The 25,704-nt window shown below is 41.7% G+C and overlaps 1 protein-coding gene across 3 annotated transcripts in view; it reads right to left on the minus strand.

Annotated features, from left to right (window-relative positions):
- The window catches only part of FAF1 (Fas associated factor 1), a 716,909-nt gene that overhangs the window by 64,441 nt on the left and 626,764 nt on the right, over positions 1–25,704 (minus strand). For all 3 annotated transcript variants that reach the window (XM_030208188.1, XM_030208187.1, XM_030208189.1), the window contains 2 exons: positions 4,240–4,320; positions 386–463 (listed from right to left, as the gene is read on the minus strand). In XM_030208188.1, coding sequence (XP_030064048.1) covers positions 386–463; positions 4,240–4,320 — 159 coding nt within the window. The remainder of the gene's footprint in view (positions 1–385; positions 464–4,239; positions 4,321–25,704) is intronic.

Genomic DNA, 25,704 nt, shown 5'->3' on the forward strand with positions numbered 1-25,704 from the left:
CAATGTGGCCGCGCAGGCTTCTACATGGAATGTTGCTAGTGGAATAGCAACATTCCATGTAGAATCTCCAATAGTAGCAACGTTCCATGTAGAATCTCCAATAGTATCTATTTTATTTTTGTTACATTTGTACCCTGCGCTTTCCCACTCATGGCAGGCTCAATGTGGCAGGCAATGGAGGGTTAAGTGACTTGCCCAGAGTCACAAGGAGCTGCCTGTGCCGGGAATCGAACTCAGTTCCTCAGTTCCCCAGGACCAAAGTCCACCACCCTAACCACTAAGCCACTCCTCATATAGTGTAACTGTTTAATATTCTTATTAAAAATAACACTCATATCTGACACGACTATAAAACAGAATGTATTAAAATGCCAAAGTGTCGTACTTCCCGCTCTTCTTCCTGTTCTTTTTTAATTTGTTCCAATCGGAACTGCTCAGCCATTTCTCTTTCTTGTGCTTCCCTCTGTTAACAAGAAAGCAGAAAATTAGATTACTTTTATGCATTATGAGCTAGATTCTATATATGTCGCCATAAAAATCAACGCCAAAGAAAAATACGCCTAGCCATATTCTATTAACCGTGCCTACTTTTAGGTACGGTTTATAGAATACGCCTAGGGCCCATCCACACGGCTAAATGTAGTCATGGGAATTTACTCCAAGTAAAACTTGGTGTAAATGCCAGCGACTAAGGTAGGCGTGGAGCGGTTGTATTCTATAACAGCGCATATAGTTTTTAATAACGCCTACCATCCGCCCATCCCAAGCCCCCTTTTTGGCAGTGCACTTTATAGAATGCACTTAGCAAATTATGTGCATAAATTCTAATTAAAGCCAATTAGTACTGCCTGTTAATTGGCAATTACCGGTGCTGATGGGTTTGTTAAGATAATTAAGTTGCGCGCACAATACAGAATACGATCTGAATTGCACGTGCAACTAAAGTTGCACTCTATAGAATCTGGGCCTATATTCATACTTGGTCCATTATGAAAAACCAATTCATATGGTCTGTACTGTATCTAGTAAAACCCATGGTAAAGCTTGAATACTCAGAAATTAAGATGAATAGTGACCGTGTATGAAAACTAGCAATACTATCTACATAAATACAGACAGACAGATATAGACAGGTATGGATATAGAGATAGACAGGACATTACAGAATATGGGTCAAATCACAATAAATATAATGCTGGTTAAAAAGCCCAGCAGCAATGTTTTGGGAAATGATTTTATATTCATTTTTTCATTATATGTTGCAGCTTATTGCATCCTTAGTGAAAGCAGGAATATGGTAGGTGTGGTATAGCAGGTAGTTTTAGGGCTGGTGTAACAACAGGCAACAAAACATTACATATGCCCATACTGTATTGTGCTAGTATTCTACGACAGAACCTCGGCTCCATTAAAGAACAGACACCTAAGCTACCACGCAGCTTCGGGGCATCTAAATGGAGTTCTATAAATTTATCTGCAGATAGGTGAGCAATTTTCAAAAGCCCTTTTTTCTGCACACATGATCCTGCTTTGTGCATGAACATAAGCTTTGTCTCAGAATAAACTCAACATTAAATTTGCAAAACATCCATTCATTCCCTTCTACAAAGGTATCTGGACGTCAAGATTCTTTTCCAGCGTAAGTCAGCACTGATGCACCTGAATGGAGGCACCAACGGTTACATCATGTCTACCTTGACTAAACTGTAAGCGCCAAGCACTGCCTTTCTGAGTCTCTGAACAGTGTAAACTGTTTTGGTTATTAATGTATATTCTTTCCTCTTTTTAGGCCTGTTACTAAGGGCTAAGGCCTAAGGCCTGTACTGTCAGTTTGGTTCTCACAAGATGGCCTAACAAGTTATCTTTGCAACATACAGTGCTTTTCTCAGGAGCTGGGAGCTGAGATCATGCCTTTCATATAAGGTAACCTTGGCAGTTGCTAACAGGCTGAGGACATAGTGTGAGGGCTAAGGGAGATAGACAGAGAGAGGACACAAGGGTATTGTTATATGTAATTTTTTGCGCTGTGACTAACTGCACGCTATACTGATAACTGACTAACCAATGGCCACAGACTGTTCACGTGCAAACACATCAGGAGAGACTGATAGAATACATGACCAATCCATATATGGTATAAGGCAACCTAATGGTGCTAGTTTATGGGAAATCACATGATTTATGAGAAATGGAATTTGCAACAGTATATATGTGATGTTGGGGAGGTGTTAGCTGAGCAGTCCTTGTCTTTCAGGATGCGCATTTGCTGACTGACAACCTGCTTCAGGGAGAGAACTATTATTTGTATTTTTTGGCTCTGTGACAAGCTAATAAAGGTAATTTACCGGCCGCGCCTAATGGAGTCTAAGTTCTCTTTCTTATCTGTGTTTTCCCTCCCTGGGGGGGGGGGGGGGGGGGGGCTAAGAGATGGAAATACACATTAACATCTACAAAATACAGGAACCAAACTACAAAAACCCAAGAAACTCCAATAGAATGTAGTTCAAAAATAATTTTTATAGTGCTAGCACCTAATTCACAAGGAAACTACCCTTAAATGAATTATTAAATAAACATGACCTCATATCTCCCGATAGGCCATCTTTTGCATTTGATATGATGGTGTGAAGCTGAAGGTGATCTTCTTCTCCTGAAGCAGAAAAACTTTCTTTGTGAAATGAGGCGCTCTCGTTGAGAGAAAGGAGACTTTTGTTTATATGAAAATGTTATGTGAAGATGTTCTTAAGTTCACAATGATCTAGAAGTGTACTGCACCGGATTGAAGTTTTAGACAGTCTGCGGTTACTTTGAATTACAGCATGGACGTCCTGTTTCCTGACATGATGGAGCAATGAAGGCTTTCTCAAGCTAGGTGACATTTTCGGGGGTTGTTTTGGGCAGGAGCGTAGCCAGACAGCCAATTTTGGGTGGGCCTGAGTCCAAGGTGGGTGGGCATAGAGTTCATGCCCTCCCCCCATCCCTAGCCCCCCTCTGCTCTGCTCTTCATCCCTCCCTCCATCTGCAAGCCCACAATATTAAATACCTGAGCAGGAGGGGATCTACAAACCCCGCCAGATGAAGATTTCCTCCCTCGCAGACAGTCAGCACTCTTCCAAACAAGCCAGCAGCACTTTCCTTGAGCTGATGCCACGGCCAGCAGGCTGTGCATGCATGAAAAACTAAGCTTGTGAAGAGGGGCTGGTGTTGGTTTCAGCTCGAGGCAGCTGCCGTTTGAAAGAGCACTGGCTGCTTGAGAAGGAGGAAATCTTCAGCTGACGGGGTTTGAGGACCTCTGCAAGCCATAGCAAGAGTGCACAATTTTGGGTGGGCCAGAGTCCAAATAGGGTGGGCCCTGGCCCACCCATGGCTACGCCACTGGTTTTGGGGTGGGGGGGGGGGGTTGAAGTTGATGTTGCCCCTTTGTTTTTTCTTCTTTTTGTTCCCCCTTTTTTTCTTGATAGATAATTGTTTTGGGTTGCTGGTGGCCTTTTTTTCTCCATTTGGAGGCAGTTAGCACGCCAGCTTGAACTGAGCTTTTGAATTTGGGGATTTTTCCCTTTTTCTAGCATTATTGTACCTTCACACTTGTTTGAATGTTAGAGACTTATTTATAGATTTGTGCATGTGCTTGTACCTTATTCTGTTAAGTGTTGGGGAAGGGGGGGGGGGGGGGGTTGAACCAGCAATTTTTCTCCCTTTGTAGGGGAGTTTTTTTGTGCTGGTTTTTTTTTTCCTCTTACACCGTTTCTGACCAATGATATTACTGGAATCCCATGTTTGACAGAGGCATATCTATCACTATGTGTTGGTCCTATCGGGAGATCTGAGGTCATGTTTATTTAATAATTCATTTAAGGGTAGTTTCCTTGTGAATTAGGTGCTAGCACTGTAAAAATTATTTTCAAACTACATTTTTTTTGGATTTTCTTGGTAATTAACATGCAATTATTTAAGGTTAACTTGAGGAAGAAATTGTGATGCTGTCCATGTATGTTGCAACAAAGGGAGCAGAAGACTATCATGTCACAAGAATGAATACACTAATTATGGAACTATTCTAACTGGAAAAGAAGAGCGGTGGCAGTAAGCGTGAGAGACTGAGATAATACCCTGCCTACCCAGGCTTAAGCAAGAGTTCAGTTCCTGTCATGGTATGTGAAAAACAAACCCATTTGGAGACACTACCCTGAGAGTGAAACATACGTTACTTCTGAACTAGCCCCCACTGAGCATGTGCACCTTTGCTCTGTCTGCTTCAAGTGAAAGGCGATAGGCTTCATCCTGCTCCCTCTTCACCTTTTCTCTGGCTTCCCGTTCATCCTGAAAGATAAAAACTATGTCATTAAAACAGGCATGAACTAACCGATCAGCTTTAATGTTTGTTCACATTCACTCTTCAAATTAGGCTCTTAACAGTGCTGAATTGTATTCATCTATATTACATAAATGCCATACTGGGCCAGATCAAAGTCAATCACACCCAGTTTCAGGGACATAATCACTAAAAGGACCTCCATAGCATGCTCACAGAAGTAAAGCAAAACTTAAAGCAGGAAATAATAGTGGAAACCAGAAGCTGAACGCTATGTTCACAGAGGTTGCAGACTGGCTTGAGTGATTCGGGCCTAAGACAGGAAGAGGCTGAACAAAAAGTTGGAGGACCATGACGCAGCCCTGGAAATGCATGGTGTACACACAGAGAAATTGGTGGAACAGCAGATGGTCTCCTGGTGTGGCTGGAAGACCTGGAAAACTGCTCCACAAGAACATAGAAATGGCCAAATGGGTCACACCAATGGTCCATCTAGCCCACTATCCTGTTTCCAACAGTGGCTAATCCAGATCACCTCGCAGAAACCCAAGTAGCAGCAGTGGCTTCCTGAAATCTTCTGCCCAGTGTGCAGCGGCAGCAGCCAAAAAAGCAAACAGGATGCTAGGAATTATTAGGAAAGGGATGGTAAATAAGACTGAGAATATTATAATGCCTCTGTATTGTTCCATGGTGAGACCTCACCTTCAGTACTACGTCCAGTTCTGGTCGTCATATTAAAAAAAAGATATTGTGGAATTAGAAAAGGTTCAAAGAAGTGCAACCAAAATGATAAAGTGGATGAACTCTTCCCGTATGAGGAAAGACTAAAGAGGTTAAAGCTCTTCAGCTTGCAACAGAGACAGCTGAGAGGAGATATGATTGAGATCAACAAAATCCTGAGTGGTGTAGAACGAGAAGATGAATCGACATGTTTAGCCTTTAAGAAGGTACAAAGACTAGGGGACACTCAAGGAAGTTACATGCAGGGCCACCGAGAGACTGGACCGCCCCCGAGGTCTCGCTGCCCCCCCATCCACCCCCCTGAGGTCACCACCGTCGCTCTCCACCCGCATCCCTCCATCCGCCACCCAAGCCGTGCCCCGTCCCCTGCATTGAAATCACAGCGCCTCTCACCTCCGGGCGAAAGCGCTGCAGGCAGCATCAGATCGCCTCCCTTCGGCCCTTCTTCCCTCCCTGTGTCCTACCCTCGCGGAAGTTATGTCAGACGAGGGCAGGACACAGGGAGGGAAGGAAGCCCCGAAGGGAGGTAATCTGCTGCTGCCTGCAGCGCTTTCACACGGAGGTGAGAGGCACTGTGATTTCAATGCAGGGGGCCCGGCCCGGTGGCAGACGGTCGACGACGGAGGGCGGGTGGGACTGCGGTGCCGGGCCCCCCTTGGAGGCCCGGGGAATTTTGTCCCCCCTGCCCCCCTTCTTGGCGGCCCTGGTTACATGAAAATACTTTTAAAACAAATTGTTGGAAATATTTTTTCACTCAACAAAGAGTTAAAGTTCTGAAACTCTTTGCTGGAAGCTGTTGTAACAACAGTTAACGTACCTGAGTTTTAAAAGAGGTTGGACAAGTTCCTGGAGGAAAAAAACTCTGTGCTGTAAGATGTAGTATCAACAGTTATTGTATCTGGGTTTAAAAAAGGTTTGGGCAAGTTCCTGGAGGAAAAAGTCCATATATTGCTACTGAGGCAGACATGGGGAAGCACCTGGAAGGATGATAGTGAGATTACTGGGGTGGGGGGAGGGAAGGGAAGAAAGTGGAAATGTGTCGATAACAATGGTATGCTAGAAATAAGCAGTGAAATTTCCCGTTCATCTTAATAATGGCTTATGGACTTTTCTTTTAGGAAATTATCCAAACGTTTTTTAAAACCCTTCTAAGCCTTGTTCTGTGTCTTATTTGCTAGTGAAATTGGTTCCTTGGTCCAACCATTATTTATTTAATTTAAATGGTTTATAAACAGAAGTTGTAAGACCATCTTAGATCTAAAGAAGAAAATGATGTGTGTGAATATTGATACTATCTTATTAGCAGAGATGTGTGGATATTCGGGGAATGGTTTCTAAGATATGGAAATAGATGAGTTTGTGGAAAAAATGGAATACTTCTCTTCTACTGATGTTAGATGAATTGCTCCAAGCTCCGATGAAGAAAGTTAAATTTAGACAAAAAATGAGGTCAAACTTTGGCATTCTGAAGGTTTGAACCAATTGAGAACAAACAACCAGAGAAAAATTGGAGTACTATAAGGGGTGCTGATTTGAGAGGATCTTTTCTAGTGAAAAAGGATGAATACAATCTGCTGTAAATCAGGCAAGAGAAGAATACTATTAAAACAGATATATTTTTGAAAACAAAATTAAGAAATTAGTGAGTGGGTTAGATATTGTTTACCACATGATGACTACATTTCGACAGAGGAAGAAGAATGGAGTATTTTTGATGTTGTTAGGGAAGATGAGATTAAGTTGATTTTGAGACCTTTGCGATCGACCATTTCTTCTGGTGATTTGTGTTCACCGTTGGTTGTCCAAGTAAGTGGATCAAAAACTAATACCTGCACTTACTACCATACTTAATGCTTCCCTGAAACAAGGAAAATTAACATGTATATTAAAGATTGCTTGTGTGGGTCCTTCAATTAAAAACTGCAACTTAGATCTGATATCCCCTAGCAATTACAGACCAATTTCATCCCTTCCAATGTTGGCCCAGTTGATTGAGAAGGTGGTTTTACAACAAACTATGATTTTTAAAAAATTCTTTTCAATTAGGTTTTAGAAAAGATCACAGTACAGAATCTGCTTTATTTCCTACAGCTGATGTTATGAGACCAAGTCTCGATCATTGCTATTGTTATTTCCTTGTCTTATTAGACATCTCTGTTGGATTTGATATTATGAATTACTCAATTTGTTAAATCGATTACAGGCATGTGGAATCACTAGTATTGTATTAGAATGGTTTAACATCTTTTGAGTGTACGAAATCTGCATGGGAGATCAGAAATCAAAGTTGAGAGAACTACAAATTGGTGTACCTCGAGGCTCAGTCTTATCAGGAGTGTATATATATTTAAGACCTTTGTATCAAAAATTAAAGACTTTAAATGTACATTACAGAATATACATAAATGGCATTCATTTTTCTTCAGCTTTGATAGTGGTACAGTTTCTGATATTTTATCAAAGTTATATCAATTTTATCAAGGGGTTGAAATGTAGAGTGACCATCCCCTTCCTCTCCAGTCCTCCAACTGCTCTCTTCTCCTCTATTCTCACGTTCCTCCAGCTCTACTGACTATTGGTCATTCTCCTTAGCTTAGTTTCTCTCTCCTTGTCAGCCTTTTTTTACTGCTCTCTTCACCTCCAACTTTCTTAACCGGTCTCCATCTCTCTCCAGGGCCAGTCCAACCACCAGGAGGTCTAGGGCAGCACAATTTATGGAGAGGAACCACTGTGCTTATGGGACTCTTAATTTGGCTGCAAGGGCCCTTGAGCTTCTGCACACACTGAAGACCTGCCGGGTCATGCCCTCTAATTTCCCTCTGATAATGAATTATCAATAAATATTAAAAGGACACAAAGAATATTCAGTCTATATTTTAAATACTAATATTTATCTAGCAGATTCTATTTCTGATTAAGTGAAAATATGATAGAATGGTTCATCTTGTAATGTAATTTACATGAACAAAAACTTGTTTACCTTACTTTATAACTTCCTATTAACAGGGACATTGGAGCCGACTCTGTGGGTGCTGGGGGTGCTTGAGCACCCCCAGTATTAAGAAAGTTCCTTGTATGTATCCAGGGAGGGATTATTTTCATTGGGTTTAGCACCCCCAATAATTTTGAAAAGTTGGCTCCTATGAACAGGGAAGCCTGAAATTGACCAGCTAAGAAGGGTGATTAGTGAACAGCAACACTGACAACCTTTTGAATCATTAATGCTTTTATGGAAGAGTTAGTAGCTGTGAGCTTGACTTCATTTTTATGCACGCGAGTGTAAGAGTCACGGTTTAGGAAATGTCCCTCCTAAAGCTAGCACTACTGGGACAACTACAAGCCAAACCAATTTAGTCTTCACCTTCAACAGAACATATAATGATACTTATGACAGTAATCACACAACAATATTGGAGACTGCATATAAAAACAGAATATAATGGCATATAATGGCTAAAGCTCATCGGGTCTTCTCAATGTCATTCCTGGTGCACTGCCTTAACCCCCAGTTGATTTTGGCTTCCCCATTTTTTCTTTGTAACGGCAGACTTTCATTAGACTATCCTGCACAAAAGAGCTCTAACCGTGAACCTATTCTGCAAACAATATATCCTCAAAAGTCCATGTGCAAGCAGATAAGTCTTAAGTCCTCAGTCGAATCATTCTAGTGTCGTTGAAAAAAAGATATTTATAGACTCCATCCTTCTCCAACAATAGCTATAAATTTAAAGCTGATCCACCATCTTTTCCTCGCCACATTATGAAAAAAGAAACAAGTTTCAGTCTAATTTATAACTTTATCATTGATGGATAGTAGAAAGATTCTTAGATCCATTGAAACAGAAAAACACAAATATGTACCCTTACTTTTTTTTGTGCATTGCAAAATGTCTCTTCTGGTTTGCCGAGTCTAATGATATACTTTTGATTCAGAGATATTAATGCTGCTTTCATGGTCTGATCATATCCCACTGTTTGTCTTTGCTTATTCTGTACCAGGAGCTGACAGTGGTAAAGGTCCTGTGGTTTTTCCATTTAATTAAATGGGAAACTGTGCGTCACACTGTAGGACAGCGGATCTGTTACTCGGCCCCCACTGAATGTAAAACTGTCAAATTTGGTGTCAAGATGAAGTATATAATTATTGAAGCAGAATAAGAAACAAAAACTGTATATGCCAAGATAGATTTTTTTAAATTTATGTTCTCTTTCTTGGGCCTCAGAGTCAACAATCCAACAGAAAATCATTCCAGAACCTCAGAAAACAAGCTGACCTTTCTCAAAATAGAGCTGGCAGAAATCCATTCAGGCTTTCAATCCTATTTGACAATTCTTATTTCAATTAAAGCTTTCTGTGTTCCTCATTAATAGGTACAAAGGTTTAATTTCTTCACAAACAGCTCAAGAATATCACAGCCCAAAGTTTGCAAAAAATTTGCATGCAATCCATGCTTTTGTCCGCAGACCTAAAATAACTTGCTTGAATGGTTTCAACTTTGTTTGACAATATCGAACACACAAGGAAATGGATCTTTATGACAAAACAGAGCTAAAGTGCTCAGTTTATACCTGCCAAATTATAACACTTCCCTTCGATTAAAAAAACACAACAAAAAACCCCCACTCATCTCTTCTTATCCTTTTCAACTTAAGAGCTGGCCAGCACTAACAAACCTGTATGCCAAGAAAGGTTCTCTTTGCAATGCATTGGCAAACCTCCACATACCAGTTATTTCTGAACAAGGCACCATATACTAAAAAAAAAAAAGTCTCTCTCTTATACCTTAACTATGGAGAACGTTGTTATTGAATAAGACCATAAAGTTAAATGTGATTTTACTTTCAAAACTAAATAGAAGCATGGAAACTCAAGCCCTCATTTTCACAGACTGACTTTTAGCACTTCAAAGAATAAGCTGAACATATTCCAATCGCTCACCACAAATAGATGTTGGAGATAAAAGCAGAAGAAATCAACAATGGCTACCTGGAACGTTCAGAAGGTGGCTGAATATTGGGTATCACAGTATAGTGAGTGGCTTGCTCAAAAGCTGGAACTTCAATACAAAGTTGGAGGGCTTTTGCTTCTGAAGGAAGATAGGCACTTCTTAAGCAATGGTTTTACACTTTTACTTGAAAATTTTACATGGTTGTAAGGTTCTAGAGGGTAATTTTATAAACCTTTTCCATTTTTTTGCACGTAAAACTCCCGGATTCTATCTAATGCGCTTAGATTTAGGCGCTGAAATTGGCGCGGATTCTATAATACTGTGTGTAACTTAATTGGCTTAGCAAGTTAATGAGCACAGATAACAGCACTTAACAAGCAATAATGAGCACTAATTGGCACTGATTAGAATTTAGGCATACAACTTAGTGTACTCTGTAACGATGTGCTCTGAACTTCTAACATGTGGAGGCAAAAAGGGGTATGGTTAGGGTTACCATATGTCTGGATTTACCCGGAGATGTCCTTTTTTTGAGGACATGTCCGGGCAACCGGGCGGGTTTTGCCAATCTGCCCGTTTGTCCAGATTTCTGGACAAACGGGCAGGCTGGTGGGCGGGCCGTCCTATAGGGCTGCCCACCAGCCTGCCCGTTTGTCCAGAAATCCAGACAAACGGGCAGATTGTAAGCCTCCCCTCCCCTTACTTACTACTGCCCTGGTGGTCTAGTGACCTCTTCCGCCTTCGGGGCAGGAAAGAGCCCCCTCTTTCCTGCCTGGAGCGCTGCCCTGCATGCATCTTTCCTGTTCGTGATCTCGGCGCCAATTCAAAATGGCCGGCAAGAGTTGAAGTGACCTCGCGAGACTTCAACTCTCGACAGCCATTTTGAATTTGCGCCGAGATCACGAACAGGAAGGATGCATGCAGGGCAGAACTCCGGGCAGGAAAGAGGGGGCTCTTTTCCTGCCCCGAAGAGGTCACTAGTTCACCAGGGCAGTAGTAAGGTAAGGGGGTGACGGGGAGGGGGAGTGACAGGGTGTGTGACAGTGGGGAGGGGAAAATGTGACAGGGGGCAGAGCATGTGTCCTCCCTTTTGGGGGACAAAATATGGTAACCCTAGGTATGGTTATGCGTGGGAAAAAGGGTGTTTCATGGGTATTCCAAAATGTAGGCACCTACCGGTAGTTATAGAATATGGCCCAGTGTGCCTATATCTACGCACTGAGATTTACAACAGGTTTTCATTGGCATAAATGGATGCATGCAGATATCGGAGCTGAAATATCAACTAAGCATATTCTATCATTGGTGTCTAATTCTGATGATAGAATACATTTTGTTGGCACTGATTTCAGTGCCAATTTTTTAGGTACCATATATACAGAATCTTCTCCAAAAGGGCTTTCCTAAAATTACACCAGGCATTACATGTGCACCACAATCATGGTGCAAAGCAGCACTACTTTCACGCTACGCACATGTAGTAAGGTGAAGTATGGGCAGAGTCACAAAGGGACACTTCTGTAACTTGTGCTGATGCCGTGCACTAATGGCATCTGTGTTCTAAGGTCCTTAAATCTGTGCTCATATGCTTTAGGACAAAGACCACTGACCATTTCAGTAGCTGCTTTCTGGATGGACTCAGTCTTGTTTATGCTCTGGTTATGTGTAGCAGGCATGTCTAAAATGAGCAGGTTAAAATGGGCACATAAACATTTATGTCATGAAATTGGCGCCGACCCCCCCCCCCCCCCCGAGTAAGCAGTATTCTATAAGCTACACCTAAAAATTGGCGAGGTTTATAGAATTAACACGGAAGCAGAGAGGTCGTATGTAAATTTAGGCATAGCCATTTGCACCAATGAAAACATGGTGCAAATGCCCGCACTTAACTTTATGCGCAGAGCACAGTTATTCCACAATTACACATGTAACTCAAAACCACAACCCCGATTCACCCCGAAATGTCTATGACCTTCCCATTTCCACGCCCCCTTTTTTGGATCACTCATAAATTTTAGGTGTGGATCTCATGACTATCTTTATGCGGGCGTCCCAATTAAATCTAATTAGTACCAATGTCTGCTTGTTAAAAAGTCAATTATTGGCACTAACTGGCTCATTATTCTATTAAATTGCACACACAAATCGAGAAAGCGACTAAATTGCGCACATAATTTTTGGCAACATTTATAGAATCAGAGGGAAAACATTTAAATGCCAGAACATAAACGTTTAGGTTAGCCATTTTAGAAACAAATGCTTATTTTTTCCCGAAGCTGTCACAGAGCCTGGTATCACTTGTCCGTTTTGCTTTCAGGGGTAGGGGTGGAATAGGGGCACTTTTCTGAAACCTGGACCTCCTGGTTTGGCCTTTTTTGGACACAGGCTTGCATTCCCCTTCTGAAATTGGGAATACATGTTTATTTTTTGGCCCACTCTAGACCCACCTACCAGATGCACGTCTTTGAGTTTTTGATGCGGCCCCTGTGGCAAAAGGAGGGCTGGTGCTGGCCTTGGTGCTTGTTTTACACGCACGCCGAGCCCCCTTTTACTGCAGCTGGTAAAAGGGAAGGTCTTGCTTTCCAACTCTTACTCAACACCCTCACTTATCACCCCCTACCACTGCAATTTCCCCACCCCTAGCTGTCTGTTCGTCTGTCCAATTTAGATTGTAAGCTCTGTTGAGCAGGGACTGTCTTTTCATGTTGATTTGTACAGCATTGCATAAGTCTAGTAGCGCTATAGAAATGTTTAATAGTAGTAGTAGTAGTCTTGCTTTCCTGCAAGAAATGGACGGGTGGCAAGTAAAGAGTTTGCCACGTGGGCACAGTCCGGCGCTACAAACATAAATACATTTTTGTAGCGCTGGAAATGACTGCACTGTAGGGGTGGGAAGTACTGCCAGGCTGCTGCAGTAGCCTGGTCGTAGTTCTGTTATAGCGAACAGTAAGCCCCGCGGTGGGCTAACGGCCGCTTAGTAAACGGAGCCCTTAGTATCCAAAAGGATCAAATAAGATGTATTTAACAGAATTAAGCTTAATGCATTTGCATGGATAATTAAGCCAGAAAAGAGCTCCTAAATGCTGAACTCGCAGTCTTAAGACCAAAAATTGTTGGCAATGCTTCTGTGTCGCTCTCGCCACATCCGGGAAAGCCCTTATTTTACATCCAAGGGAAAGTGAGCTGCGATGGCAGAAGAAGATTCTTAGAACCCAATCACGGTCCAGATACAACACGAAAATCACAAAGTTGTAGTTTTAATATCTATCACTTGAGTTTAATTCAAAAGATCAAATGAAACATCCAAATTAGTGGCACCCTTTAACGGCTGATCCATTTCTTTTTTAACAAAAGGTAGAACAAAATAAACCCTTGAAACTGGACGGTAAAAGAATTTTCTGGAATTGTAAGTTTTTCAGTAAGATATTTCTTAAAAGTAACTACACATGCTTCAGTGGAAACCTTAGGAAAATTAATAAATCTTAACGTTTTACACTTATGATGTTATCTACATTTTCAACTTTACAATGTAAAATGCTATTATCCTTTATCTAGGCAGTATATCGCTTATCCATTTTCATTTCCAAAGTGGAAATTGACTTCTCTACTGTTATAACCTTCTGCTCAAGCATTGTAACCTGTGCTGGGTCACCAGAAAAATACTGAGAAACGTCTAAAAACTTTTGAGACAAACGTGCCTCTATATCAGCCATAGCATCCCACAGAGAATTCAAACTTGACTTTCACAAGCTGGAAGTGGCCCTGTGTGGGTCCTCCATTTGAATCAGCCACAGTCTCTGACGTTTCTCCAGCCACAATTCCATGGGACATCTGGTCTGCTACAGAAGGAGCAGTCAGGACTGGCAACACACTTGGCCAAGTAGGTCCTGCCAAATTGCTCTCCATTGCCTGAACAGGTGTCGGGGAACATTTGCTGCTCATGGTTCTCCGAGCCAGCATCAGGGATGGACTCCAAACTTCCAGGCTGAATGTGATGTCGGCCTCAACGGGGGGAGCCATTCCCCTTTCGACACTCCCTCACAGATGATGCAATTGGTCTGGATGACACAGATGGAACAGCATAGCAGTCCATCGGGCCCATCACAGGAGCTGCATATGCAGCAGGAAACAAACACTGCATCCTTGTACTCCTTGGCATAATGAAGAGTTGAATGGTAACTATGACCCTGGACCCAGAACTGCTGCTCAGGGACAGGCATCAGTAAAGGCATGGTCGGTGGCGATATGGGGATAGCCCCCCCCCCCCCCCCAAAGATGTTGGAGATAAATCAGAGGCAGGGTCCCACCTTTGAGGAGACTGGAGCATCGACACCACTTCCATGGAGAAGGAGTGCCTCTACTCTATTGGGTATTAGAGATGCCGGAGTCCTGGAGCTCCTGGCACCATGCTTCAAGGAGGACTTATGTTGGATGCTTCTTCACCCCTGCTTGATGCATGACATCGGAATCCCTCGGTACTGATGAGGACGATGTGGAATCTTCAAATGTCCTCTGTGTCGGATCTGATGATACTTGTCCTGACTGGGCACTACCAACGCCTAATGTCGAGGTAGGGGGAGTCCTCCTAGATGACAATGCATTCCCAGCATCCAGTGCAACTGCTGAAGCCATGAGGGACCATGCCTCTGATGCCAATGTTGATGGACTGACTTAGTTTCTTGTGCAGGGTCTCTCAACTCTTGTGTCCTTTTCTGTATTTGGGAATAGAATTTACAATGAGAGGACTTATGGTCAGGCCTGAGGCATGGCAGGCACCTGGAGGACTTTTTACTGAGAGGCTTCTGGTACATATTGGGGGAAAAAAAAGTCAAGGTGAAATCAAATGGCTCAATGGTGTAAGAGAACTTTTATTTATTTATTTATTTTAATGATTTAAGATAACACATTACAAGTAAACACTTGTTAAAGCAACATAGAGCAGTACAGTCTGGAAAAGCACAATGAAGAAACCAGCCTCCCTCTTCCTTAGACCACAATACTGAGGGAAAGTGAGTGATACAATATTAGGAGAAACAATAAAGGAAAGGTTATAACGTGAATTCTCCCATCCCTAACTCAAAATACAACCTATTTTAAGAAATTAAACATTACCTGCAACAACTTCTTTAAATCTAAGAAAGCCCTCAGTTGCCCAGGAGCAAAGAAAACATCCTTAATCCCCAAATATTTTATAAGCTATAAAAAAAGAAGCTCCTAATGTTTCTACTTCTTGTCTTAGGGCCAAGAATGCTCTTCTGCATTCCTGTGTTTGCTTGGTCACATCAGGATTTTTTCAATTCTTCTTACCATAGAATAAGGAATTTAAGTTTCTAAAGCAAAGCCTCATTAGCGCATTTAAATCCTGTTCAAACGCTAATAACGTGGCCCTTTCAGATTCCTCCGATTGCAACGTTTCCAAAATTGCTGAAATATTTACTTTTTGTTCTTGATTCATTGCCCCTTGTTGGTCTCCCACCTCTTTAGCAACAAAAGGAATATAATATATTTTATTTAGTGGAGGAATAGCACCTGACAAATATTTAAGAACTTGTCTTAAAGACTTTGAGAGGAGAGACTCCCGAGGACTTAGGAAAATGTAAAATCCTAAGATTTCAATCTGTTCAATTTATGCAGTATGATCTTATCTTTCACAATAGCAGTAGTTAAATCTTGAAAGAATTTAACATCTTGAATGCTCTAATTTGAGTTGAAAAGTCCAATTTAACCCCTTCCAATCTTTTTGATATCACATAAGAAAATAGCCACAAGATGCACAGCAATGCGCAGAAAATGAATTAAAAATAGTGAATGAGACTTTCAAAAAACAAGTTTTGATACTTCTAGAGTACCGGGGGGATGGTGCAAAGATCAATTAAGTATATTTACAGTAAAAACATAAAATATAAGACCCAAACCTGGAAACATAACTAAAAATAATGTATAAAAAGTGAGAACTGAAAATGAGTCACAATAAAATTAACAGCACATTATAAGTTGTGTCTTCACTTGGCGTTTGGTCTTTCCCACGTACAGGAGACTACACGGGCATTGATAATAGATCAATTGTGCAGTATTGCAATTGGAGAAGTGATGTAAAATATATATTTCTTGGTTTGTGGATGACTGAAGACATCGATCTCTAGAGCATGCGGACAAATGCTGCATTTCCCACATGATCTGTGTCCAAAAATAGTATCTGAGAATGGGTTCTTCAGAGGATCTGGGAGGGCAGAGGGTACCATCCGCTCTTTTAGATTTCTACTCCTGGAGTATGGTATGACTAAGGTTTAGGTACAACGTATTTCCTTTTCACTACCCACAGCAGTGACATTTTTGGCGCCAGTGTGTCCTTTGGCAATTATCACAGGTGAGTACTTTCTTTCTTTTTTTTTTCACGTTTTTTGGCTGCGATATTCAAGCAGCTTGCCGTTTTAAGTATTGTCCGGTTTAGTAACAAGCCATGATGTTTGGCTCCTATGATCATCCTTAGGATTACATATTAGCTGTTTAATTAAATTTATGATGTGCTGTCAATTTTTATATTTGGCTCAATTTCAGTTCTCACTGTTGTACATTTATTTTTAGTTATGTTTCCAGGTTTGGGTCTTATATTTTGTGTTTTTACTGTTAATATACTTTATTAATCTTTACACAGCCTGGAACTCTAGAAGTCTCAAAACTTGTATTTTGAAAGTCTCATTCACTAGTTTTCATGCATTTTCTGCACATTACTATGGATCTTATGATTGTGAAAAAAAGCCTCAGTTACGCTATATATTTCCCCCCCCTTGTCACTAACAGTAGTGGCGATTTTGGCACTAACATTATTTAATCATTCACTACAGGTGAGTTTTTATATTATTTATACCAGTGAGCTTCTTGATTTCTTTGCAATTTTTATCAGTTAAATGATGTCGTGCAGGGCAATTCAAGACCCTAGTTATGATTGTAACCTAACCTTTACCTATTTTTCATTTATAGATACTGAGGCAATTTCTACATTTTATATAGTAGCTCACCATTACTGGCATATTTCCAGCTTCTTCAAGCATACATTTTTGTATCTTCTCCAATTGGCTTGTTAGTTCATATACTTGAAATGAACATGTGTTTTTTTTTTTTACATATCCATACCGAGCATCCAGGACAAACGTCTTATGGAGTACTCATATTTTCCTCATATGCAGCACATTTATCTGCTTATTCACAGCTTATGATGCTCAGTTTGGCTCATATATAGCCCTTTTACCTGAGGCACAACACATATTGTTGCAGACTCTGAGGTGGGGTTAAGTTTATGATTTTTCCAATTTGGTCCTTCCTATCACTAGTAGACTGACATTGCTTTGCAGTCGCCAAACGTTGACATAAGCTTATACTATGCAGCCATCCTCTTTGATTTGACAGATTGAGTCATTTTGGCTCATAAGATTTGCTTCTCCTTGAGCCAAAGGCTCCGAACCGAGCTTCATCCCTGTTCCTATCTCCAGCGAATCTTAGTGTCTATAGCCCAGCATGGGTGTTCCTGAGCAGCTTCCTCTGACACAGATTCCCCCGCCATAGTAACTGAGGTTGATGGACATGGCAGTAGGTTGTAAACTGGAGATGACACGAGTGACATCCAGTCCATATCCACGAGCGCTCCTCCACTCGGGGGTCACACCTGAACGGCATACTGGGCCAGCATCTGCTGTACGGGGGAGAAGTCAGACATACTGGGGAAACAGTCTTGACTACCCTCTTCCTCATAGTGAAAGGCATATTGGAAAATTTCACTATGGAAGAAACAGTAGCAGGTAAGCGAAACTGCCACCTTAGCAATCACCCCCTGCCCCACAATGCAACTTTTTTCTTTTTTGAAAAATAGAAGAGGACGGCTGGAAGCTCAGTCCTAAGGGGCTGTGAGCCACAGAAAAAGAATAAAACTTAAAAAGACTAAAAATCACTATGGAAAATACAGGGAACAAACAAATGAAAAAGAAAATAGGTCCTGTGCTTCTCACAGGTGAAAAAGGGCAGGAAGGCAAGAGAAATCTCCTGGATAAATAAACCGCATGTCTGAGGGAAAACAGAAGAATCTTTATTGTTCTGTGGAAAAAAGCAAAAACTGAAGGGCCTGAGCAGTCGGGTGGGCGGGACAGGCATGCGCAATTTACAAATTGTAGAATGCTGGGCAGCATCCCTACTGGGGCTCCGTGGATGACATCACATGTGAGAACTGCATACCCTGCTTGTCCTTGGAGCATCAAAGTTTATAAATAAAACAATTAAGGTGATAACCTTTTTATTGGACTAACAATATCTTTTGACTGGCTTTGGGAGCACAAAAACCATCACGCTATTATATTGAATATCTATCTATCTAATATGTAGGAGACACTGGCCAGTGTATTAGAAGTATCATATCTGCAGCTATGACTTTCCAATAATGTGGGCCAGGACAAATTGTCATAACCACAGCCATCCTGTGAATGAATACTTATAACCTGATTGTAAACATGAACACTTCAGTGCTGTTAACTAGAGTCGCATAAAATCCCTCGGTTCATGTTTTATCTTAATAAGAACTAGGAATTCAGATACCACCTTCTCTAATAGCAACCAGCCTCTCAAGTAAATGAAACTGCGAAACTTCTTAGGAAAAAGTTCTTGTGTGTTTCTAAACAACATTAACTATTTTTCCCCCGGTGTCAAGCAGCAGTTCTACAGTTCATGTCTTGAAGCACTGTATGATCGTGGTCAGAACCCCTCTCAACTTACCTTGGGGCCTGGGGGGTCAGCTTTTTAGCTGGCTTCTGTTCTGTTTTTCTGTCCTGTTTGAGCTAGCTCTCTCTATCTCTGTGCTGGCTGCTGCCAGCATGGGGCTAATTGTCCTCACTTCACTGCAGCTGGGGGTGTAGTCTGAGTTGCTCTAACTCTCTTTGGGTGTACTGGCTTCAAGTGTTTCACGGTGTTGCATTGGGTGTGGGTTGGGCCTTCTATGGTTTTCAGGGTGCTCTCTGGGTCAGTGTGCTGTTGCCTGGGTCTAGGGAGTGTGACATCATCAGGGAGGGCCTTGATAAGGAAGTGGTGTTCTTTCCTTCAGAGCCTTCGCAACGTTTGCTTCGGGCTACTTGCTTTAGGGCCCAGGTTAGTTTAGTGCAGTCAGTGTGCCTTGTGACTTTGTGTTTGACTTCCCTGTTTTTCCCTTTGGCTCCTCTGCTTTCCCCTTTGCTACGGTGTGTAGCAATTGCTGTTAGTGCAGTGCTGGAGTTTGGTGCTGGGAGCAACCCTTGTTAGTAAGTGTTTAGGAAGCACCTTTGTTGTTTGGGTATTTGGCTTTCCTGCTTGTTTCCTTGTGCTTTCCCCCGCTTTTTCCTCGTGACCTGTGTTTAGCTGCTGTAGCTGGGTGCTTAGGGAGCACCGGGGTGTGCACCCATGTTTAGCTGCTGTAGCTTGGTGCTTAGGAAGCACCAGTGTTAGGTCTGGCGTTTGTCTTCCCTTCCTTTTCCCTTGTGGCTTCCCTGCACTTCTGTTAGTGTAGGGCGTAGGGGCACCCCTGTTAGTTTCTGTTAAGAGCACTGCTGTTAGTGGAGGGCTTAGGAGCTCTTTGGTTGGTGCCGGGCTTAGGAACACTTTTGGTCAGTTTAGGAGTTAGGTGCACTTCAGCTACAGCCTGTTCTAGTCCTGGTCCCTGTGTCGTCCAGTAAGTCCTGCCGGCTACTCAAACCCAGGAGCTCAACTCCTGGGGGGCTTAGTAGCTAAGTGCAGGTGAAGCTGTGTGGACCAGTCCGGTGTGCTCCAGTCCAGTGTTCCAGTCCTGTGTCCTCCTGTCCAGGGAATTCCAGTCCAGTGTTCCAGTCCGGGGGATTCCAGTCCAGGGTTCCAGTCCTGTGTCCTCCAGTCCGGGGAATTCCAGTCCCGGGTTCCAGTCCGTGTGTTCCTGCTAGCCTAGGCGGTGCCTGCAGTCCCTGCCGGTGTCGGTGTGCTTGCCCAGCGTTGGTTGGTGGGTTTTGCCTGCTGCTGTCGCTCCTCGTCAGCAGCCCAAGGGCTCACGTTTGCTCCAGAGCCCGGCCCCGCGGGCTCTGAACCTGAGAACCTGACAAGCACCCAGCAGATTTCTCCCACACCTTTTGGACTGCAGCTCATTCAGAACCAGGCCTGTCATGAGCCCTTCTCAGTGTATTTTATCTTCACCACACAACATGAATTAATCTACCAACACTAACATATGCTCAGCTGCTGTTTTGATGATCAACAATAGTCATTAAAGGGCCCTTTTACTAAAGCACATAGGCGCCTAAGCGTGTCCAACGCATGTCAATCTGGAACTACCGCCTGGCTACTGTGTGCCCCAGGCGGTAATTCCATTTTTTACGCGCCCAAAAATATTTTTTAATTTTCTACCACGTGGCGCTAATCGGGGCAGTATCGGCAGTGTATGCGCGCTGATGATTACCACCCAGTTAACGTGCAAGACCTTACCGCTAAGCCAATGGGTGGCACCAATTTTTATTTTATTTTGCCGCATGTCCATTTTCGGCTCCCCCCCCAAATTTAAAAAGCCTTTTTTGCAGGCACGCTGAAAAATGGACCTGTGTGCATCCAATACGTGTGTCTACAACAGCGCAGGCCATTTTTTGGAGCACCTTAGTAAAAGGGCCCCTAAGATACTTAAATTCTAACAGTTGGAAAGTAACTGAACCCATTACCTTTTTCTCACTACAGCATATTTGCTGTTTTATGGGTCACTGAAACTTCAGTGACTTCACATTTCTGACGGCAATTGCATAATTCATTACTTAATGCAACTGGCAAAAATGATTACCTGACAGTTCATTGAACACAACTTTAATGCATAACACTGCCTACTCTTATTTTTTTGAAGAATATCTGTAGACATATGTGCTTTCTGCCTCTCTCTCTCTGACTGTGCTAGGGAAGGCGACGGCCAGGCCTGCAGACTGTGCTTTGACCCAGTGAATGGCATGGTTTGCAGGAGCCAGACCTGACCACCTCAAGCAGAAGTCCTGTATCTCTTGCCACTGCATCAGAAAGCTGGAGCAGGGGGTGGCCTACATGGGACACAAGGCAAACACCATTACAGGGGTGATGAGATACATATTGCTAGAAGACCTGAAGCAGCAGCAGTCAGGAAAAAGGAGAACTCATCTCAGGCCATTATTTATAACACACCTTCTCAAATAGTTTAAATTTAAAAAAAAAACCCCCAAAACCCAGAATACAAGAATATGTATAAAGAATAACGTATTTTATAATTTTGACTTTTTTGTGGGGGAAGGGGAGGAGTGGGAAAGGGGAATTCCCCCCCCCCCTTTTAAGGTAGAATTTTCTTACATAACAAAGAAATAATGTGTTTTTATTCCCTCTTAGGTTATTCATTTCAACTATGGAATACTTCACAAACATGTGAGTCATGCCAATGTTCTCCAACCCATTCTGACTTTAGAATATGTCAGTAGTCCCAAACCTGGTTCTAGAAGCAACCCAGCCAGTCAGGTTTTCAGGATATCAACAATGAATATTCATGCGAGATTTGCATGCAGTGGAGGCAGTGTATGCAACTCTCATGATATTCATTGTGGATATCCTGAAACCTGACTGGTTGTACTTCCTAGGAAAATTTTCACAGGAGTTTTAAGTCAGGAAAAGTACTCTATAATATATTGTAATTACATCATCATATGTATAGTATAATCTAAAAAAGGAAAGCTAAAAAAGCAGAAAGACAATGAGCTTTTCATTATGTTTCATTAAACCATGAAAAACAGTGGCTAGGCTGTCTGCCTCATAGTCTTCTGTATAATATAAACGCATTCATCATTGACACATAAGTGCCACATCAAGTAAGGCTGATGGAAGTTATCAGTCCCTAGAATTTAAATACGGGTGCAGGTAAAACCTCCATCTACTCAAAAGAAATAATCATTTGATCAACCCTGGAATTTACATAAACCCTTGTGTACAAAACTCAGGAATGTCCATCTTTTGCTGTAAGAACATACAAAGGCTCAAAAGTGAAATGCCAATGTAATTTTCAACCTGTTTTTTCTTATTCAAAATAATATTTGAGGACAAGCAGATATTCAATCCCCAGTACTGAACACCTGAAATATGGAATGTTAATCAAAGCTCCAAACTAATGTTGTGATAAAGCAAAGTTATTCACCTGTAGCAGGAGTTTCTCTGAAGACAGAAAGCCAAGTATTCTCACAGCTAGATGACATCATCCAATGGAGCCTGGTGCGGATGTTAACTAGTGGGAATAACTTAGAACTTTCTACTAGAGCCCCATCGCGCATGTACTGGTGCCTTCCCGCCTGATAAGCAGCTTGGTTTCCTCAACAATTTTTGAAAAGCTAAAGACAACAACTCTAAGGGGAGGTATGAGGGTATGTGAGAATAATTGGCCTGCTGTCCTCGGAGAACATCTGCTACAGGTGAGTAATTTTCCTTTCTCCATGGACAAGCACAGCTGGGAATCCCTAACTACAGGCTCACCCAAAAAACAATGCTAGGATAATAGGGACTTGAAATGTCGAGGCCTCAAAGTCAATTAATCTAAAACTATTTACATACTACTTGTGAAGGTGCAGCCTAGAACAAAAGAAAAATCTAAGGGGTGTAGTTGGATTCTAGACACCAAACAAATTTTCAGAACTGCCTGCCCAAACCGGCTGTCATGTCAGGTATCCTGCTCAAAGAAGTAATGAGATGTGAATGTATGAACAGATGACCACGTTGTAGCTTTGCAAATCTCCTCTATGGAGGCTGACTTCAAGTGGGCTATCATGGCTGTCACATTATGAGCCCTGACATGACCCACCAGAGTCAGCTCAGGGCATAAGGAATGTATTCTGCTAGCCAACTGGAAACTTCATTTGCTGATGACTACCCCTATCCTGGTTTGGGAACAAAAAGCTGGATGGACTATCTATGGGCTATAGTCTGTCCAGACAGAAGGCTAAGACTCACTTGCAGTCTAAGGCAGTGTTTCCCAAGTTGGTTCTGGAGTACCCTCTTCCCTGTCAAGTTTTCAGGATATATATAGTACTGGGGATAAATATTTTAAACTAGAAGAACAGATCCCAAAACTATATCACAAAAAACGTTCTTCCTTAAGGGTTTATGTGAATGGGTGGTGAAGTGAAGGGTGTGACTGGGCAGTTCCGGAACTTACACAGCATAAGTGGTTTTATGTGATATATGTATTGTAATAAAAGAAATTAATATTTTAGTTTCAACAATTTTTATTATCAATGAATTCAACATAACATTACATTATTACCAATGTTTAACAGTAACAGATATTTTTCACCTCATTTTTCCTGTATTAGTGCAATAAAATCAACTATTATCTTCCACATTAGTATGATGTTTCATTTTTCCATCCTTATATCTACTAGTTCCCCTTCCCCATTCCCACCCCCCCTACCCTCCATTCTACATGCTCTCCCCTGTAACCCACATTAATCCCCATGCTTTTCTAGTATCGTATAAAGTCTATTCATAAGGTATTAATAATCAGACCTCCGCCCTTTCTGTGTCATCTTTTCCAAGTAGCAACCCCAGATTTTAAGAAATCTCGTTTTTCTTTTATCATTTCCTTTAGCCTCTTTGCTTCCCAGACCAACAATTGGTGCACTTGACTACGCCAATGCCAGAAATTTGGCGGGTTGTCTGTAGTCCAGTGTTGCATAATACACTTCCTTGCAATCAAACTAATTTGCGCCTTAAGCAATACTTTATCTGCATTTAGGCTCGGCTGTACCTCCTTCATATCTAATATTAGTTGCAATGGATTCATATCTACTCTACTACATAGCACACCTGTAAGATAATTAGTTATTTGTCTCCAATATCGTTGTATTAATACACAGTTCCACATCGCATGGTAGATGGAGTTCTCAGCATTATTACATTTTAAACAAAGAGCTGTTTCTATACCCCCAGCTTTATACTACTACTACTAACTAGCATTTCTAAAGCGCTACTAGGGTTACGCAGCGCTGTACAATTTAAACATAGAAGGACAGTCCCTGCTCAAAGAGCTTACAATCTAAAAGACAAGAAAACAATCTAAAGACAAGTGAACAATCTACAGTTGAACCTGTGTAAAGTATGCCCTGTGTATCATTCTAAATGCACATTCTCTATAATCAGTTCCCCCTATCAGGTGTGGAATACTTTTGATTTGTGCTACTATATCCCAAGATTGCAAGTCCCTCCCTATATCTTTTTCCCATTTCTGCTTCAACAGAGTCATCTCCTTCTCAGGAGTTAGCTCCATAATCTCTGATATAATTGTGATATAGAGGGGGCATTTTCTGTAATTTCCTCAAAGAAAGTAATAATTTTATTACCTATCTTAAGTGTAAGTGTTTCTTTATTTAATTTTTGTATGTAATGCTTAAGTTGATAGTATGCGTAAGTATCCTGCCAACCTGGTTCCTCTTGATGAAGCAGCTGCGACAATGGTTTAATATCCCCATTCTCCCCTAATGCGTCTGCCAGGGTTTTCACACCTAACTTTCCCCATTCATCAAAGATTTTGTTCTCCATTCCTGGTTTGAAGACCGGGTTCCCTCTAATACTTAATAGCTCCGTTATTCCTTGAGTCTCCATCTAATAATATGCCTATAAATTTCCACACCTCTCTCAAAGGTTTAAGTAAAGTGTTGTGTCTAATTCTTTGAGGGGTTTCCACACTCCGTAGATGCAGTAGGGTAGTAAAATGATATGGGCTGAATAGTGCATCTTCTATCTCTATAGGTGTATGGTCGGGAGCATGGAATAATCTATCTCTCACCAGTCGCAATAAGCATGCCATGTTATAATATTTAATATTGGGAATTCCCAGACCCCCCTGTCTCCAACCTCCCAACATGTGTTTTTGTTGTATTTTAGCTTTTTCTTAGCCCAACAAAATCTGAACATTGTTCGGTATAAGCGCTTTATATCTTTCTGCAGCAAGGCTATAGGTAAAATCTGCAACATATATAACCATTTCGGTAATATCACCATTTTAAGAAGATTGATCCTCCCCGTGAGCGAGATTGTTAGCGTGCCCCATGAATCTAACTGTTGTTTTGTCTGCTCCAGTAATTTTTCAACATTTAAATGATATAGCTCTTTTGGTCTAGCCGGCAGCTGTATACCCAAGTATAAAAAGGATTTGTGTGCCTGCTTCAAAGGAAAATCTCCCCCCCATAGCTTGTGTATGTCCGCATTAATCTGAAGCGCTTCTGACTTGTCTATATTCAATTTGAAACCCGAATAATCTCCATATTCTCTAAAAATTTGCAAAGATCTCTAGAGTATCTTTCGGCTTCGTATAATCATTAACAAGTCATCCGCAAATGCGGCTATCTTAAATTCCTGTCTTTTAATTTTTACCCCTGTTATCGCTGCACAACCATGTATGTCTCTGATTAATGGGGTCTAATTGAAGTGCGAATAACAGAGGCGACAGAGGACAACCCTGTCTAGTTCCCCTACTTATCTGAATTTCATCCGATATATTTCCATTTACTAGCACCTGTGCTCTTGGCTTATGATATAATGCTCTAATTGCCTGCACAAAGGTGCCATTAAATCCATATTTCTCTAGCACCGAGTACAGGAAGGGCCATTCCACTCTATCGAACGCCTTTTCTGCGTCGAAACTGATCATCAAAGCTTGCTCTTTGGAATGACCCAATC

Source organism: Microcaecilia unicolor, chromosome 6 (genome assembly GCF_901765095.1).
Source record: "Microcaecilia unicolor chromosome 6, aMicUni1.1, whole genome shotgun sequence".
Classification (NCBI taxonomy): Eukaryota; Metazoa; Chordata; class Amphibia; order Gymnophiona; family Siphonopidae; genus Microcaecilia; species Microcaecilia unicolor.